General features: G+C 39.5%; 1 protein-coding gene across 1 annotated transcript; it reads right to left on the bottom strand.

The window, feature by feature from the left end:
- LOC124254520 (galectin-4-like) lies at nucleotides 1-19564 on the bottom strand. The gene is given in 11 exon segments (XM_046688338.1): nucleotides 1-1630; nucleotides 1632-1688; nucleotides 2825-3041; nucleotides 4196-4284; nucleotides 5380-5430; nucleotides 9777-9917; nucleotides 10481-10600; nucleotides 11176-11383; nucleotides 12925-13013; nucleotides 16897-16976; nucleotides 19477-19564. Coding segments are annotated over 10 exon segments (1065 nt in total). The 5' UTR covers nucleotides 16930-16976; nucleotides 19477-19564; the 3' UTR covers nucleotides 1-1570.
- Nucleotides 19565-20152: the final 588 nt, after the last annotated feature.

The raw sequence follows: 20152 nt of genomic DNA, 5'->3' as shown, positions 1-20152 counted from the left end.
TTTGGTGCAGCAGGAAATTAGTCTTTTATTACTGATCTAATATGTGATTAGAACACAAAGGCTAAACACATGAATGCTGAAAAAAACCCGAAGCAAACAAGTACTGTACACTACATCAGTTTTGTCAAAATGCTCCATACAATACCTTGAGCATATAACTTCACCCATTTCTGCCACAATGTAAACATAATTGTAGTATAAATAAAATCTTTACTAAGCAAAAGAAATATTTACAATATTATTTAAAAAACATTATTATTTTTTTAAAACAAATCAACAGGAGTATTAAGAAGAATCTGATGCATGCTATATGGTCCAGGTAACATTCTTGTACAGAGAAAAACAGTAACATTCTTGAATATTGTACAACTTGGTAATACTGATTTACACTATAAATCAGAAATCCATGGCACTTATGAAGAAAATCCTGTTCAGATGACTGTATCACAGAAATTGATCAAATTTTATAAGAAATATTTAATGAATTTCATAATAAAATTATGAAAAACGTGAAACTCCTATAGTACTGCTAGTGAAAACTATAGTGTAAATGTGCAACTGATGGACTTCCTCCCTTGTGAACACAACGATGACACAAGGCCCTTTGTTATACAATAACAGTAAATACAAGTCCGTAAACTGACATTACCCAAAATCCTACGCTACAATATCACGGATGACTTAAAGCGAGACAACCTAAGGTGACTAGGTACCTCCGTGGTAGAATATATTTGTCTGTTAACAATGGTCTACAGTCGGATGCTCATGCTGTTGATCACTGGATTGCCTCGTCCAAACTCGATTATTTACAGACTCCCGCCATATAGCTGGAATATTGCTGAGTGTGGTGTTAAACAACAAGCCAACCAACCTTGGTGAAGCAGTGAAGTCTGTCATACAATGTAAATCTCTCTTGTACAATGTATGATCTAAATAACGAATGCTTGCTGTAAGTCATTGGTATGTACAATGCATGGCCTTGGTACTTTGTTGTACATTTTAAATCCTAGGTAACTGTAATTCTAACATTGTAGGAACAAGGCAACATATTTCAATGGAGTAATTCTACAAAACAAATATTGCTAAGAAAAACTTCCAAACATCACAAAAATAGATCAGGGAATGCTGTGACAGAAGACACAAGAGTTACCCGAATACAACAAACGTTATAACCAACAAACAAACAAACAAGATTTTATTAACAAACAAAAGAAGTTTCATGAGCTATCCTTGATGAACCAGATTCCATTATTGATAATGTCCAGGAGCCTCTGAGCACCACTTGAACCATAACCACTTCAAGTTTATAACATTCCCTTTGTCTTCAATAATTCATATCTACAAGACTTAAGTAATATTGATTTAAGGTAATAAAATATCAAATCAGATGATAAGTAACATTAGATGTCAATTGTTGATTATTGCATTAAAACCAAGCTGGAAACATCACGAAGGACAGGGAACAAGCATCTTCAGCAGTCAAGTAAAGAGTTGTTCAGACTGTCCAGCAGAGTGATGTTTAGATGGTGTCCACTCCTCCAGAGTCCCCTTGTCACGTGTGTCAGCTGACCTACTGAACCTTGACAGATGTCAGACGGACGTCGCCGTTGACGTTCAGGTAGTCAACTCTGCTTAAGTGGCTGGATCCTGTGATTGAACTCACAGAAGTGTTGGTTGTTGACGGCAATCTGGAATACAGGGGTTTGAAGTTAGCAGGTTATAAAGAGGTATTTCATTAGCTGCCAAATCTACATCCTATAGCACACTCATGGTGCTCCATGGGTTCTTCTAGTTTTCCATTCACATTAACATCTCACCCTCCCAGGTACACCAGCCACTGCTGGCTGAGTAAAGTCAGCTATGTTATAGTTTTCCATTCGCACTAATATATCATTCTATCTGGTACCCAGCCACTGCTGCTTGAATAAAGTCAGCTATGTTATAGTTTTCCATTCGCACTAATATATCATTTTATCTGGTACCCAGCCACTGCTGCTTGAATAAAGTCAGCTATGTTATAGTTTTCCATTCGCACTAATATATCATTCTATCTGGTACCCAGCCACTGCTGCTTGAATAAAGTCAGCTATGTTATAGTTTTCCATTCGCACTAATATATCATTCTATCTGGTACCCAGCCACTGCTGGTTGAATAAAAAGTCATCTGTTTGGCAGTTTTTCATTCACATTAACATCTCATCCTACTGGGTACCCATCCACAGCTGTTTGAATAATGTCACTTAACAGAAGTCAACTTTGCACAGAGAGATCACCAATCAGCCATCACTGCCTTGACATGCCTTGACATTTTGAATCTCGTCATCTAATCATCAATATCCTCAAATGACAAATACTAAAACAAAATTAAATATTTCATATCACTATGCCATACAGATTAATTGTTATAATTTGAAAAAGATATGTGTAACATGTTATATTCGGGATAAAGTTTTTTCAGTAAAGAACCCATTCTAGTACTTTTATTTTGAGTCCTATCCGGGATTCGAACCCAAACTCTCAGAGTCCAACACCTAATTGCCAGCAAACAAAGTCATCCATCTAACCCACTCTGCCACCGCAGGTTCCACACAAAGTCAGTGGCTGAGCGTATTTAAATAAATATGTGGTTAACCCATTATGAGTAGTATAACAAGAGTTATGTCCCCTACAAATGAAGACCTCAGTATTGAAAATGTAGCCATTTTTTGTCAAAATGAATGTCTCTTTCACATGTTTTTTACTTCTGACTACATACAACATGAGGGCAACAGTAAATATTCTTTCTTGAGGAGGATTTGCATATGAAAACATCTAAATGTTTCACCTTGATGCTGGCTTGTTCGACGAGGATGATCATGTCGGAGTTGGCGTTGGGGACAAAGGGGAAGTAGTTCTGGTGTTTCTCCTCAGTTCCCCAAGTGCTGCCGACTTTGTGGGTCCTGATAGTCTGGTTGTAGGCACCGCCATAGTTGAATCTGATATCAAAGTGCATGCCTATGTCCCCTTGCTCACTCGGACCACACATCAGGTTTACTGTGAATCTACAAGATTGAAATGATGAATGAGTTAATGTTGTTCTCAGTGTTGTGTTGATCTTATTTCAAGTACAGTCATCCTTCTAGAAACAGCCCCATCCTGAAATGCCTAGAATCATGTCTGTCCTGGTCATGTACAAGACAAAGGGCAGATAACTACGATTCAAGTGCAAAACCAAACGATGATCCATTCTGACAATTTCTGTCACCAACTGCAGTTCAAATCCTTCAATGACAAATTTTGAAATATTTTAAAGGGTAGTTCAATCATTTCCTTCCACTGGCACTAAAACTGTTCACACACAAAGAAAATGTTTCAAATACAGTAGAAAAGATCTCAAATTTTTGTAATATCTCAGAGAAAATCTACGGTGCCTGCATAACTGCAGCACTATTCCACTTGTAGCAGAGCAGCCTGCAACTGACCGAGTCTTGACACGGCAAACCCTAGACTAAGAGCATCACACTTGAGCAATGTGAGTGAGTGACTGAGTGTGGTTTTTGAAATGGGCTTCACACATTGTACCCATGTGGGGAATCAAACCCGGGTCTTCAGCGTGACGAGCAAGCGCCTTACCCATTATGCTACACCACCGCACCTGAGCAATGTGAAGATAATCTGATTTGGGTATAGTTTCAATTAATTCCTCAGGATGGGGGTCTCTACTGATGTGCCACATGGTCAGGGTGTATATTCACTGAAGACATCAGGATGGGGGTCTCCACTAGCGTGCCACGTGGTCAGGGTATAGATTTACTGAAGAGATTAGGGTGGGAGTCTCTACTGGTGTCCAACATGGTCAGGGTATATACATTTACTGAAGACATTAGAAAGGGGGTCTCTACTGGTGTGCCACATGGTCTGGGTATAGATTTACTGAAGACGTTAGGACGGGGGTCTCTACTGGTGTGCCACAAGCTCAGTGTATAGATTTACTGAAGACATCTGGATTGGAGTCTCTACTGGTGTGCCATGTGGTCAGGATGTAAAGTCACTGAAGACTTGTTTATGAAAGTCCACACTGGCCAGGGTATAGATTTACTGAAGACATGAAGATAAGGGTCTCTATGTGCCACATAATCAGCAGTGTATATTCATTGAAGACATAAGGATGGGGGTCTCCACTCGAGTGCTACATATGATCAAGGTGTACACTCACCGGGACACATTAGGGTTGGGGACTCCACTGATGTAAATCATGCGGCCAGGGTAGATCCCACCAGGAATGCTGGTTGTAAAAGGCACAGGCTGCAAGAAAAGCACAATGTACAACTATTCTGGTCACTTGCACCAGTGAGTGAGAACTGTTTTATGCCACTTTTAGCAATATTCCAGCAATATCACGGCAAAGGACACCAGAAATGCTTCACACATTGTGCTCGTGTGGGGAATCGAACTCAGGTCTTCAGCGTAATAAGTGGACACTTTAACCACTAGGCTACCCGACCGCCCCCACTTACAATTGGATATTAAGTACAGCAACATAAATTCAAGGCAAGACTGAATAATAATCATATAAATTCAAAATGTCAAACTGTATCAGCTGAACACAATACACAGAGCAGATGTTTTGAATTATCTGAGAAGATATATTGATCCATACAGTGAAAAGTGTTATTGTGTATGATGTTCAATATTTGTTCAAATGTGCCGCACTCAGCAATATTCCTGGTATAATGGCAGTCTGTAAATAAACAATTCTTAAGTACACGAACTAGTGATTGATATTATGAACAGAGACTAATATTGTCAGGATATAGTGACACACAAGTCATCATCACTCCATCCATGATAGATTACTGTAATAATGTAATAATTTAGTTCACAGATCCATGGAGTCAACTCAAACATAGTTGCTAGGTACCTATTCTAATCTAGAATGGGTTATTGTGTTTGAAATCATTCAGTTTACTATTTGTTTTCACATGGAGTCCTGTATTTGAGGGTCCCTTGGACTCTTAATTTTCAGGGGTCCTGGAGAACAAAATGCGGGTCCCAGACACTTAAATATTATTATTGATACTTTTATTGTATTGTGTATCATGATCATCACATTGTTACAGTAATTAAATTGCAAATGATACCATAACCCAGCTAGTAGCAAACTCAGTGATAACTTATTGTCACTTGATTGGAATTTTTACAAAAAGTATTTGTACTTTTTCTGAGTCCTTGTGGACGCGCTAATAATTTTTGTTGCGTCCATTGTGAATATTTATGCGTACAGAACGCAGGAATTCGCGTCCTGTAAATCCCTGTCATCGTCACTCCATCGATGACAGATTACTGAATGGGTTATCGTGTTTGAAATGATTTAGTTTAATATTTGTTTTCACAACTCACCGGGTTGTAGATGGGTTGAGCGCCACCTGGATATGCTGGAGGTGCTGGGCTCTGTACAAACACACATAATGACACACATGTCACACACATGGCACATAAATGTCTTATACATGGCACATACATGGCACATACATGGCACATAAATGTCTTATACATGGCACATACATGGCACATACATGGCACATAAATGTCTTATACATGGCACATACATGTCACATACATGGCACATAAATGTCTTATACATGTCACATACATGGCACATAAATGTCTTATACATGGCACATACATGGCACATACATGGCACATAAATGTCTTATACATGGCACACAAATGTCATATACATGGCACATAAATGTCTTATACATGGCACATACATGGCACATAAATGCCACAAACTGATGTAACTAAGGGAGACGATTCAACAAAGCAAGTTGCATTTCCTTACATGATATACTAGTAGCTCTCATGCAACCTTTGTCCGACATCACTAGATAACAAACTTGAACTACAGCATTGTGAGGACAAGCATATATACAACATGTTAGTAAGCAGTGACACGCTATTATTTGTTGTTCAATCACATTCAAATAAGGTCTCAGTCTTCGCTACCACTACACAAAGAAGTGACAACAGCTAGTCACATCAGAACAACCCTTCGCAAACATTGATCGACCAATGAATGACTAACAGGAAGTTGATATTAGCCAATGAGAGAGCAGCTTTCCTGCTTTTGTCACAATTGTCACAATGAAGAGTATTTTGACAAAGTTCTTGATTAAAAATTTGGAAATTGAACCAAAAAAAATCTGGAACGCTAACAGCTTTTCGAAACTGGCAGTATTTCCGAAGATATGGAATGTTTCTTCCCTTTATGACTGCATGATTAGAAAACACATGTGCATATTCTCTGATTGGTCAGGTGAAAGGCTGCTCAGAGGTGACCTGTAAGTGTCCTGAGATCTATGAGAAGCAATTGTTAGCACTTAAATTAAAGTGAGATTGATGTTCAACTAAAAAAACAGCAGCTGTCAAAATGGATGGTGCGGCCTCTGACGAATCATGCCTGGATCTGATGAACCAGTGAATAATGTCATGAGCAAGTTTGGGTTACGATGACAACCAAGTGAGTCACGTGACCGACGCATCCAACTGAGTCACGTGACCAACCTCTCCATGAGGTGACCTCATACAAGATGCACACAAGGTGATAATGCCACACTCTAACCCACACTCACACAAAGGGGGCGTGTTAACAATACCTGCCTCTGTATCAGTCTATGTACACTAGTGTTGGGAATTGGTTAAAATCTCATAATTGATGATTGGTTCATTACTACCGATCAATCATCGAAAATAATTGGTTAGCATCATTTACGAAATTTGTTTATGCACATTTAAATAAGGGAAAAAAATGTAGTTCTTCTGGGGTTTTTTGGCAAAATTTCACATCTTAAAAGATGACTAGTATGTTAGGAACATAAATTTCTTGGAATCTTTAAGATAAATTCAATCATGACTTGAAACGAGCTTGTAGTGCTTACGAAATGTAACAGACAAATCCAACCATGTGAAAAATATTGTTAAAGGTCACATGCAAACAAAAAATCAAACATAATTAAAACACAATTATCACTTCTTCATGACATATAATATGCATTGCTGATTATGAAAAAACAAATAAACAAAATTATAAGCGTATAATCGCAAATCAAAAGTGCAATATTTTGTACTTAGGTTTACCTCCCTCGAAACGAAGCAGCCGGGATACCGAACCCAGTCAGAGCGGGTGGGTGTGCACTCAAGTGTAACGGCTGGTTCATTAGCAGATGCCGCCGGCTCATTGTGTGTGTATATATAGAGATGTTGGGTTTTGTAAATACATGCTCATTTTTTGTGTATAACATTTTGCAATCAACAGACATCATAACATGTCATGTGTTCAAGTATCACACCTGCCTGTCCGTGTAATTACCTAATGTGACAGAGACCGAACTCGGGCCATAAATCAATGCGTTTTGTTTATGGTGTATAGCCTGATTGGTGTTAAGTTCAAATTGCATGTGGTCAGTGATCGCGCGTTGTGTATTGAATATTGTCATTAGCAGACTGGCAGGCAGACACATAGGTGTCAATAACACAAGACATTGAGTTTTGTCTGTGACAATGACATATCTATATCACAGTTAGAAATTGTGTCAACGCTAAATAATGACATTGCTTTTAAGTATCGAACTGAGAAAGTGACTTCGGTAAGAAGAACGTGTGGTGAAATAGACAAATGAAATTATATGAATAGTTTTTACCGTCATAACATATAAAAAGCTCAGCCTGTGAGATATCAACAAAACATTATGAAAATAGCTCACACCAAAGCCTGCACCGAGTATTCACCAGACAGCCCGCTTCCAAGTTGCGCGAACCTATTTCACTGCGCACGTGCTATGAGCGCAGCCCAGCTGTTGAAACCCGTATTCCCCAGAAAAGTCTGGGGAAAATTAGTGAAACGTTTGAACTCCGATTTTGCGCGTTTTTTTTCATCGCGTTATTTTTCAACTTTATAACTTGAATTTGCATTTTTGACGATTTGTTTCGGTAAGTCCATATGGAAAGGTATCAGAATCTGCAAAGTTGTGTTTTACGTTGCATGTGACCTTTAATGAAAACAAGTGTTCCAGAATTGTTTGTGTTCGATTATGAGAAATTATGATCGATTGCTTGGTCGTTTAGTCACTACGACCAATCTTCGATTATTTCAATTAATCGGACCACAAGTAATGTACAGTTCAAAGATCGAATGTTAGGGATCAATGTTCAACAACTAACCTGTTATAGATTGCGACAAGCATCAGTTTAGCACAAATAGTTAGGGCATGAGTATAAGCATAATACAAAGCCGGAAGATGAACTGTTTGAGAGGCATTCTAGAAGTTGTGAGCAACAGGAATGACAAGTGTTTATGGATGATCAACTTCTTTATTGTACAATATATAGCTATGTTTCGGTATAGATACTTCTACCGTTTTCAAGTTTTCATGCTTGAAAAGTATCTATACTGAAACGTCGCTGTTGTACAATAAAGATGCTGATCATCCATAAACACTTGTCATTCCTATAGCTGGGAGATATTGCAAGGATTCATCCAGCCTTTCTTAAGCCCAAAGACAAATTCATCAAATCATGCTCAGATAAGTGAAGATCTCTTTAATCACAGTGATGAAGAATGCAACAAGGATTAAAAACCAATCTTCTTGGGGCGTAAACACGATGCAGGGATGTGGTTAATTCATCTCAGCACACAACAACACTTAAAACTTTGTATTACACAGATAAGTACAAGTGTAAAAGAATGAGGGTCAGATGAACACCTTGCCATACTACCACAATAATGTTAACAAATTCCAATCCCAAGCCAAACAGTTCTGTTATGATTTTATACATTATTACATAGATGAGATTACTTGCACTTAACACCAGGCTCATAGAATATAACACGAACTACCTTAGATCTCAATATCCACATTTACAAGCGTAGATGACTTAGTCCATATTGAATAAACAACACTGCAGTGATTTGCTGAACGTGTTATGAAGGTGCACTATCTGATCTGTGTCCTTTTTCTATGACAATGACATTTTGCTTACTCTCAAAGAGAAATTTACTTCCATTCACAATGAAATAATATATTAATAATGACAAATGAAGGTATGATTACATTAATTCTGACATGTCCTCAATTAAAGAAATGGTTGGTTGGTTGGTTGGTTGTTTAACGCCGCACTCAGCAATATTCCAGCTATATGGCGGCGGCCTGTAAATAAATGAGTCTGGAACACACAATCCAGTGATCAACATCTTGAGCATCGATCGATCATTGGGATACGACATGTGTCAACCAAGTCAGCAAGCCTGACCACCCGATCCCTAAAGTCGCCTCTTACGACAAGCATGGGTTGCTGAAGAACACAACTAACCCCATTCTTCACGGGTAAAGATACCCAGCAATGACAGTGGTTGGGTATTTCACATTGATGTCACATATTTGTATGTAGGCTGCCAAAAGCTTCATGCTTACAATGATTTGCTCCATACAAAGCCCTACAATGGCACCTCTCCAACAAAGACTTCTTTGCTAATTTTTTGTAGCATTTACGTAGTGCCAAATCAAATATCAAACTATTCCAATAAATATATTCCTGGTATTCTAACCATATTTGGATTTCCTACTTGTGTAACACATTGTCCAGCAAGGCTGGGGAATTAATGTCGTTTCTTAGATTCAGTTTTCCGTCAATTCGAACTTAAGTAAAGGGTACAGAATCAGACATTGCACCAACAAGTTCACTACAATGAGATCATGAGCTGTGAAACTACTCTACGTGGTGACCGTGCATCTTACCCCTGGGATCATGGGTTGCCCTGCGATGTACATTGACGCACCTGGAGGGGGTGGTGCATGGCCAGTGGGATAGCCTGGGGCATAGCCGGGAGGAGGGGCATAGCCAGGAGGAGGGGGTTGGTAGTGCGGTTGCATAATAGGCTTGAAATGGAAACAGTGTGCAATTCATTTCATTTCCAAATTTTACATACACATATTAAAGCCCTCGACAATTAAAAACAATATCTGTATATTCATATTCCACACTTATTTGCTGTGTAAGATAATTCTGTCAATATAAACCTCTCTAATTCATATTTACATAAGTATCCATACATATCCATTCTTAGTTTGAAGTTCAACTCATTTTAAAAATACATTCAAAAAACATTTCTAATTCATTTGAAATGACATATCTTAAATAATCCCTTTAAAAATCTATATTAATTTGCCTTATGATTATAAACACTGGAGATATATCCCCTACTAATATCAAAGCTTGTATGACCAATTAAGTATGTCCGCTATCAGATGGCAGCGTATCAATACACTGGCACCACTACTGTGGTCATCCTGTCTTGTAATGTACACCAGGGTATACTATGTCGTATCGTGCCAGGAAGGCAGACTTTCATGCAGCAGCATCCGGAGCAGTGTGGCAGAGAAAAGAGAAACATTCTTGCCGTAGTAATAGTAACGTTTCCATGATGATGGTGATGACTTACTGCACCGCCCTCAAACTTGACGTAGCTGACGTTGACCTCGCCGGAGATGATCAGGTACGGCGCACTCTCCTTGGGGATGCGGTGACGGAAGGTGGCGAAGTGGCGGCCGTTGATTGAAATCTGTGGAGACGAAGGCACTTTGCTATTGTCCCATACTTATGGTAATGCTGGTAAATCCTGGTTTAATTAATAATAATTCACATAACAGGGCTCGATTTAAGAGATGTTAACCTACTTGCACCAGGTGCAACCTAAGATAAAAACCTAGTTGCACCAGACAAATTCCAGTTGCACTGCTCTTATCACAATATGTAATGAAAGAAATGTGCTACTGAATTATTCAAAGCTTAGATAAAAAATGAGCTGACATAAAAATGCTTATAATGTTAGATTTATTGTTGATTTATTTCTCAAAATTGTTAGACAAATAACTAGGTTGCACTTTGTAACATTGGGTTGCACCAGTGCAAGTAACAAAGCACTAAATCGAGCCCTGCATAATAAACAGTCACTGGCAGCAGCTGATGGTTTTTGTAAAGAAAACTGCACCTCTTGATGATGATTCACTTCACGTCTCTCTTACAGCAAAACATCCCACATTCAAGTAAAATATTGAATCACAACGTGCATTCACATGCGTGAATAATTTGTTCATATATTTTAGTGTCCTTCAACCAATGTGGTTAAGGGAGTACCTTGTAGTGATGAGGATCCGCCAGGATGATGATTTCAAATGGGGTCCCCTTCCGGAGTGGCATCCCCCCTCCCCGCTCCTCCTGTCCCCAGGCATTGTACTGCTGGGAGTTCCGGATGATGGCGTTCTCGTTGAATCTCACGTTGAAGTGGAGGGCAGTGTCGGGTAAGGGGCTGATCTGGGGGCTCGTACACAGGTTGATGGCAAAGCTATAACATTCAAAGCCAGCGTCTATATCACTTTGTGTTTGTTGCTAGTTGCTCTATTGCTTTATGTGGCTGCATATAGCTAGTCACTATCACATGTCTGTATATGTCAAGTCACTATTGCTTAATGTGGCAAGTCATTATCACATTTTTGAATGTGGCTAGTTGCTCTGTCACATATTTGGCTAGTCTCCTACTTCTGTATGTGGCTATTCCCTCTACCTCTGTATGTGGCTAGTCCCTCAATCTCTGTATGTGAATCGTCCCTCTACCTCTGTATGTGACTAGTGGATCTACCTCTGTATGTGGCTAGTCCTTCTACCTCTGTATGTGACTCGTCCCTCTACCTCTGTATGTGACTAGTCCCTCTACCTCTGTATGTGACTCGTCCCTCTACCTCTGTATGTGGCTAGTCCCTCTACCTCTGTATGTGACTTGTCCCTCTACCTCTGTATGTGACTCGTCCCTCTACCTCTGTATGTGACTCGTCCCTCTACCTCTGTATGAGGTTAGTCGATCTACCTCTGTATGTGGCTAGTGGATCTACCTCTGTATGTGAATCGTCCCTCTACCTCTGTATGTGACTAATCCCTCTACCTCTGTATGTGACTTGTCCCTCTACCTCTGTATGTGAATCGTCCCTCTACCTCTGTATGTGGCTAGTCCCTCTACCTCTGTATGTGACTAATCCTTCTACCTCTGTATGTGACTCGTCCCTCTACCTCTGTATGTGAATCGTCCCTCTACCTCTGTATGTGGCTAGTCCCTCTACCTCTGTATGTGACTAATCCCTCTACCTCTGTATGTGACTCGTCCCTCTACCTCTGTATGTGGCTAGTCCCTCTACCTCTGTATGTGGCTAGTCCCTCTACCTCTGTATGTGACTAGTCCCTCTACCTCTGTATGTGACTCGTCCCTCTACCTCTGTATGTGGCTAGTCCGTCTACCTCTGTATGTGACTAGTCCCTCTACCTCTGTATGTGACTCGTCCCTCTACCTCTGTATGTGGCTAGTCCCTCTACCTCTGTATGTGGCTAGTCCCTCTACCTCTCTATGTGACTAGTCCCTCTACCTCTGTATGTGACTCGTCCCTCTACCTCTGTATGTGGCTAGTCCCTCTACCTCTGTATGTGGCTAGTCCCTCTACCTCTGTATGTAACTAGTCCCTCTACCTCTGTATGCTGCTAGTCACTACCTGAGTGAGTGGGGGAGTTTAGTTTCACCCCGCACTCATCAATAGTCCAGCTGTATGGCGGCGGTCTCCACATAACTGAATCAGGACCAGCCAATCAAGTGATCAACAGCATGAGCATCAATCTACACAATTGGGATACGATGACGTGTGTCAACCAAATCAGCAAGCCTGACCCCCCGATACTGTTAGTCGCCTCTTACGACAAGCATGGGCTGCTGAAGATCAATTCTAACCCAGATCTTCACGGGTGAGTCACAACCTCTGTAAGTGGCTTGCTGCCCTATCACTGTATGACTTTAGCAATGTATATGACCAAGATTATGTATAACTTACATATTAACACACTTACTTGTTCTGGTGATGATGACAAGTGCCCTGTACTATGACCATCTTGCCATTCTGAAGTCCACCTGGGATGGGGCAGGTGTATGGAATGGTCTGAAATAACAAAATATCACTTAAGACATCTCGAACCCTTGGGGTGGATCCCTCAAGTGGGTAGGTGATCTCATCCAGAGAAAGTCAGGGATCGGGAGTAGAGCCCACAAGTGAGTGCCTGATTTCCGAAGGAAGATATAATCTGTGATGGACAAGGTTCACGAGGGCGATGACTCTTTATTCAGTGAGAAACGCGGCATACATTCAAGGGAGATCACTTCGACAGCCTTATCTAGGTCAACACGACCTGGCTCATGATACTGTCATAACAACTACTTCACATGATCAAACATCTATGTCTACAGAAAGTTGAGGGAATAAAAGTGTTTCTTTTTCTTTTCTTGTCACGACAAAACATTTTCCATCTTCGGTGGAAGTGAATGTCATGTAACCTACCGTAGCATCTAAACACTTCAGCCAAATCTCACATCTCCATTAGATCTATTCACACATGTTGAAGCTTTCAAACTACTTCATTATTTGGATCCAGCGTTCGAATTAATCGCCGGCCCGGAGGCCCAGTACCAGTTGATATTGTATGGCCCGGCAGTTTCAAATATTTGCATTCCCTTGTGGCCTTCAGTAAATTATCTGTCTTTTTTTCCAACTGGAATCTTTCCCATTTTTTTTTTCTTTATTAACTTTCAGGAATTATCCATGATCCATCATGTTACGATAACTTACAGTTTCACTTCCTGGTATTTCAGCGCTTTGCGCATAGAATGTCAACACCAGTCTTTAACAAAAAAAGCTTCGCTAATTGATTTTGTAGAAATAGTGTGAAACTGTGTACAGTATAGTCTATTTTGTTTTTATTGGTTTGACTTTAACAAAATGGGCCTTCAGATTTCATTTAGCGCCTGTAGACGGCAGCAGGCTCTGATGGCCAACTAGCAAATTAAAGTATTGCAAACACTGTTTCGATGAACCTTTTTTCTTCTGCCTATTGACAGTTTCCTCATGCTTTAAATATATATCCTCTTCCTAATAATGATCCCTGTTGCAAACAGAAGCACGAGAAGCTTCTGTTTCGTTCCAATAATAACGATGATTACTCACAGGGAACAACAATGATTTTTGTCTTTAACGCCACACCCAGATTTTCCACCTATATGACTACAGTCTGCAAATAATCGAAGCTGGACCAGGCAATCCTGTGCTTGACATCATGTCCATACAATTACACAGTTGGATTATGCTGACATGCATCATCCAAGTCAGTGAAACTGAGTGAGTGAGTATGGTTTAAGCCGCTTTTAGCAATATTCCAACAATATCATGGTGGGGAACACCAAAAATGGGCTTCACACATTGTACCCATGTGGGGAATCAAATCTGGGTCCCCGATTTCTCAAAACAAACTTAAATTTTTATACAAATTTCAAAGTGAGCTCGACAATTTGGAACAGCTGAATTCTTAAATCAACTGCATTTTAAAAATAAACAAGAAGACAAAGTCATCAATATCCCCAGCAATGGCAAAATACTCTTCATGATTATGTCTACGAGTTATGATTATGTCAAATATTTAGGTGTGTATATAGAAATATTTAGGTGTGTATATAGAAAAGTGGAAGGAGAGTATTGAAAGGTTTTTAAAGTTCTGCTCCAGAAAGCAGCACTATCACCAATTTCAGTCAAACTTGTTGCCATGGAAATGCCAAAAATATTTTATTCAAAATTCCAAAACTACCAAAAGGCACCAGTACACCACTAGACCAATCTATGTGCCAAGTTTGGTGAAGAAATATTGAACGGTTTTAGAGTTCTGCTCCAGAAAAGAGCACTACTACAATTTCAGGCTAAGTCAAACTTGTTGCCATGGAAACGTCAAAAATATTTTATTCAGAATTCCAAAACCACCAAAAGGCACCAGTACACCACCAGATCTATCTATGTGCCAAGTTTGGTGAAGATATATTGAACGGTTTTAGAGTTCTGCTCCAGAAAAGAGCACAACCAGCAATTTCAGTCTAAGTCGAACTTGTTGCCATGGAAATGCCAAAAATATTTTATTCAGAATTCCAAAACTACCAAAAGGCACCAGTACACCACCAGATCTATCCATGTACCAAGTTTGGTGAAGAAATATTGAACGGTTTTAGAGTTCTGCTCCGGAAAAGAGCACTACCACAATTTCAGGCTAAGTCAAACTTGTTGCCATGGAAACATCAAAAATATTTTGTTCAGAATTCCAAAACTATCAAAAGGCACCAGTACACCACCAGATCTATCTATGTGCCAAGTTTGGTGAAGAAATATTGAACGGTTTTAGAGTTCTGCTCCGGAAAAGAGCACTACCACCAATTTCAGTCTAAGTGGAACTTGTTGCCACGGAAACGCCAAAAATATTTTATTCAGAATTCCAAAACTACCAAAAGGCACCAGTACACCACCAGATCCATGTATGTGCCAAGTTTGGTGAAGAAATATTGAATGGTTTTAGAGTTCTGCTACGGAAAAGACAAATGTGCACGGACGGACGGACGGACGCATGGACGGACGGAGTCCATTTTAATACCCCCCGCAAAACGCGTTGCAGGGGATAAAAAGCCCAAACAAACTAAGTAACCTATCAACCAAACTTAAATTGTGTACTATGTTTAAGTTAAATATTGATTTCAGTTTATTCTGGGAAATGCATTTCCCTGCATTTTCTCAAAATCAGTAAAAACTCTAACTTTAGTCAAAACTCAGACTTAAGTTTGTTTAGAGAAATCGGGGCTGGGTCTTCAGCATGACAAGCAAACACTTTAACCACTAGGCTACCCTAACGGCCCCAGTCAAACTGACCATCCCATTCTCTTTGTTGTTTCTTACAACGAGCAATCTTCACTGTTCAGTTGGTATACTATGTTGGTATATTATGGATACTTCATATTTACAGGGACCAGTAATTTGAGGATATATAGATGTGTTTGCTCCCTTGTAAAATGCCTAGTTACCAACCACTTCAGCTGCATCCCACTGAAAAGAATTTAGGGACTACCTTGAGCCAATGCTTAAGTGTGAAAGTTAGAAATGTAGCTTTACAAAGTAAAAATAATTATTAAAACAGTTAAGTTTATTTTTTGCCTAACAGCAATATATCAGCCACATGATGGGGGTCTATAAATAATTGAGTCTGGTCCAGACAATCCCGTGATTGACATCACAAGCATGCATCAATCTGCACAAATCGTACATATCCTTATGTCATTTCAAAATTCTTCATTGTAATATCCCCTGCATATGTACATTGGCTCCCCACACCTTTGACCAACACTTGAGATTTGCCTTCACTTGAGATAGATGAACTTTAGCCAAGAGCCACCATGAGGTCCAACGGTCAGGATGTTGTGTCATGTCTCAACTCTTCGACCCCTTTATTGCTCTCAGCTGTAGATGAACACTATCCATCTATCATAATTATTTTCAAATTATCCCCACAACACAAACTAATTAGTATATCCCCACAACACCAAAGAATTAGTATTCTCATGCCCATAATATTTAATAACTGTAATTATTATCCACCATGCTGTTCATACACATTCTGAGATTTTATTCTCCCTTTGAAGTCATAGCCATGTGACATTGTACTTTCACAATGAGACAACTCTATCAACTTAAAGTATTGATGAATAAAACTCAGTTTGACACATGAGATATAAATAAAGTAGAAATTACAGGTCACAGTGGGATATCGTGGATGACCATTCACATTTTCCATTCCTTACAATGTTTCCCCATTTGGGGTTGAATAAAGTTGTGGCACCCATGTTGTTCCAAGAACCGCCCTGCCCACTTCCAAGACAAACGAATTCTCGAACTTATCTGAACGACCAAAGCTAGTTCACAAACACACATAATACAGCGATGGAATATGATATTTAGAACGTACCGGGTTCACAACAGTTCCTCCAGCGTATGCCATGATGTCGATGTGAGATGTCAAGCTTTCTTGCGACTAAATGCAGTAGCCTCCGAAACAGCGGTATTGTTTACTTATCCGAGTTTAGTTAACCAGACTCTAATAGTGATAATTAATGAAGAAAGTTGCCGGGACCAAAGAAAAGTGTTTACTTATCGGGTCTGTTTAGTTAAGCAGTCTTTACTTAGGTGGTTTCCACTGTACTTCATTATTGGGATCCAGCATTTGAATTAATCGAGTACCAGTACCAGTTGATATTGTATGGCCCGGCAGTTTCAAATATTTGCATTCCCTTGTGGCCTTCAGTAAATTATCTGTCTTTTTTTCCAACTGGAATCTTTCCCATTTTTTTTTTCTTTATTAACTTTCAGGAATTATCCATGTTACGATAACTTACAGTTTCACTTCCTGGTATTTCAGTGCTTTGCGCATAGAATGTCAACACCAGTCTTTAACAAAAAAAGCTTTGCTAATTGATTTTGTAGAAATAGTGTGAAACTGTGTACAGTATAGTCTATTTTGTTTTTATTGGTTTGACTTTAACAAAATGGGCCTTCAGATTTCATTTAACGCCTGTAGACGGCAGCAGGCTCTGATGGCCAACTAGCAAATTAAAGTATTGCAAACACTGTTTCGATGAACCTTTTTTCTTCTGCCTATTGACAGTTTCCTCATGCTTAAAATATATATCCTCTTCCTAATAATGATCCCTGTTGCAAACAGAAGCACGAGAAGCTTCTGTTTCGTTCCAATAATAACGATGATTACTCACAGGGAACAACAATGATTTTTGTCTTTAACGCCACACCACAGTCTGCAAATAATCGAAGCTGGACCAGGCAATCCTGTGCTTGACATCATGTCCATACAATTACACAGTTGGATTATGCTGACATGCATCATCCAAGTCAGTGAAACTGAGTGAGTGAGTATGGTTTTAAGCCGCTTTTAGCAATATTCCAACAATATCATGGTGGGGAACACCAAAAATGGGCTTCACACATTGTACCCATGTGGGGAATCAAATCTGGGCCCCCGATTTCTCAAAACAAACTTAAATTTTTATACAAATTTCAAAGTGAGCTTGACAATTTGAAACAGCTGAATTCTTAAATCAACTGCATTTTAAAAATAAAAAAGCCCAAACAAACTAAGTAACCTATCAACCAAACTTAAATTGTGTACTATGTTTAAGTTAAATATTGATTTCAGTTTATTCTGGGAAATGCATTTCCCTGCATTTTCTCAAAATCAGTAAAAACTCTAACTTTAGTCAAAACTCAGACTTAAGTTTGTTTTGAGAAATCGGGGCTGGGTCTTCAGCATGACGAGCAAACACTTTAACCACTAGGCTACCCTAACGGCCCCAGTCAAACTGACCATCCCATTCTCTTTGATGTTTCTTACAACGAGCAATCTTCACTGTTCAGTTGGTATACTATGTTGGTATATTATGGATACTTTATCTTTACAGGGACCAGTAATTTGAGGATATATAGATGTGTTTGCTCCCTTGTAAAATGCCTAGTTACCAACCACTTCAGCTGCATCCCACTGAAAAGAATTTAGGGACTACCTTGAGCCGATGCTTAAGTGTGAAAGTTAGAAATGTAGCTTTACAAAGTAAAAATAATTATTAAAACAGTTAAGTTTATTTTTTGCCTAACAGCAATATATCAGCCACATGATGGGGGTCTATAAATAATTGAGTCTGGTCCAGACAATCCAGTGATTGACATCACAAGCATGCATCAATCTGCACAAATCGTACATATCCTTATGTCATTTCAAAATTCTTCATTGTAATATCCCCTGCATATGTACATTGGCTCTCCACACCTTTGACCAACACTTGAGATTTGCCTTCACTTGAGATAGATGAACTTTAGCCAAGAGCCACCATGAGGTCCAACGATCAGGATGTTGTGTCATGTCTCAACTGTTCGACCCCTTTATTGCTCTCAGCTGTAGATGAACACTATCCATCTATCATAATTATTTTCAAATTATCCCCACAACACAAACTAATTAGTATATCCCCACAACACCAAAGAATTAGTATTCTCATGCCCATAATATCTAATAACTGTAATTATTATCAACCATGCTGTTCATACACATTCTGAGATTTTATTCTCCCTTTGAAGTCATAGCCATGTGACATTGTACTTTCACAATGAGACAACTCTATCAACTAAAAGTACTGATGAATAAAACTCAGTTTGACACATGAGATATAAATAAAGTAGAAATTACAGGTCACAGTGGGATATCGTGGACGACCATTCACATTTTCCATTCCTTACAACGTTTCCCCATTTGGGGTTGAATAAAGTCGTGGCACCCATGTCGTTCCAAGAACCGCCCCGCCCACTTCCAAGAAAAACGAATTCTCGAACTTATCTGAACGACCAAAGCTAGTTCACAAACACACATAATACAGCGATGGAATATGATATTTAGAACGTACCGGGTTCACAACAGTTCCTCCAGCGTATGCCATGATGTCGATGTGAGATGTCAAGCTTTCTTGCGACTAAATGCAGTAGCCTCCGAAACAAGCGAGTCCACCAGCCGAAGTGATCACAAGATACACTGTCAACACACGGAAGTGAATCACAGCCGCAGTCGATATGCGCAAAGATATCTAGGTCATATGACGATTACCGACCGTGACCTGATCAGGGGTTATCTTCGCGTCAGAACGTATCGTCTTTCTGTAAGTCTGTTCTGAATGATAGGTCAAAGTCTGGGTAGCAATTGTATCCTTAGAATCGGCAAGTCTAGATAGACGGGCAGTCTAGGACGACGGTACGACCTGTTCTTATATAGTCCAGACTAATATCTTAAAGTCATATGCAAATCCAGTCAGAACCTGAACTATCATAGTTCCGATATCATAATTCATTAAATTCTACAGAAAACAACAATTGCAAATAATGTAGAACATAGGCGCATCCAACTGTTCCCTATAAAACAAACCCCACTTGTCCTGCTGGGCGCTCATGCACGCACGCACACACACACTTACACTGGATTGTCAGGTGCTGACTCGATTATCTACAGATCGCCGACATATAGCTGGTTTATAATGCTGAGTGCGGCGTTTAATAGCAAACAAACATAATCTCGATTTCATATCTGTTTCGAACTCATGCAAGGTCACGGACAGTAAATTCCCATATAGGGGGAAAAAATTCAGTATCCACGTAAGGCTCATTCACGC

This window comes from Haliotis rubra, unplaced genomic scaffold (genome assembly GCF_003918875.1).
Source record: "Haliotis rubra isolate DU_JTF1 unplaced genomic scaffold, ASM391887v1 Scf574, whole genome shotgun sequence".
Lineage (NCBI taxonomy): Eukaryota > Metazoa > Mollusca > Gastropoda > Lepetellida > Haliotidae > Haliotis > Haliotis rubra.
The sequence above is the reverse complement of the archived record's forward strand: the minus strand, read 5'-3'. Positions and strand labels throughout refer to the sequence as shown.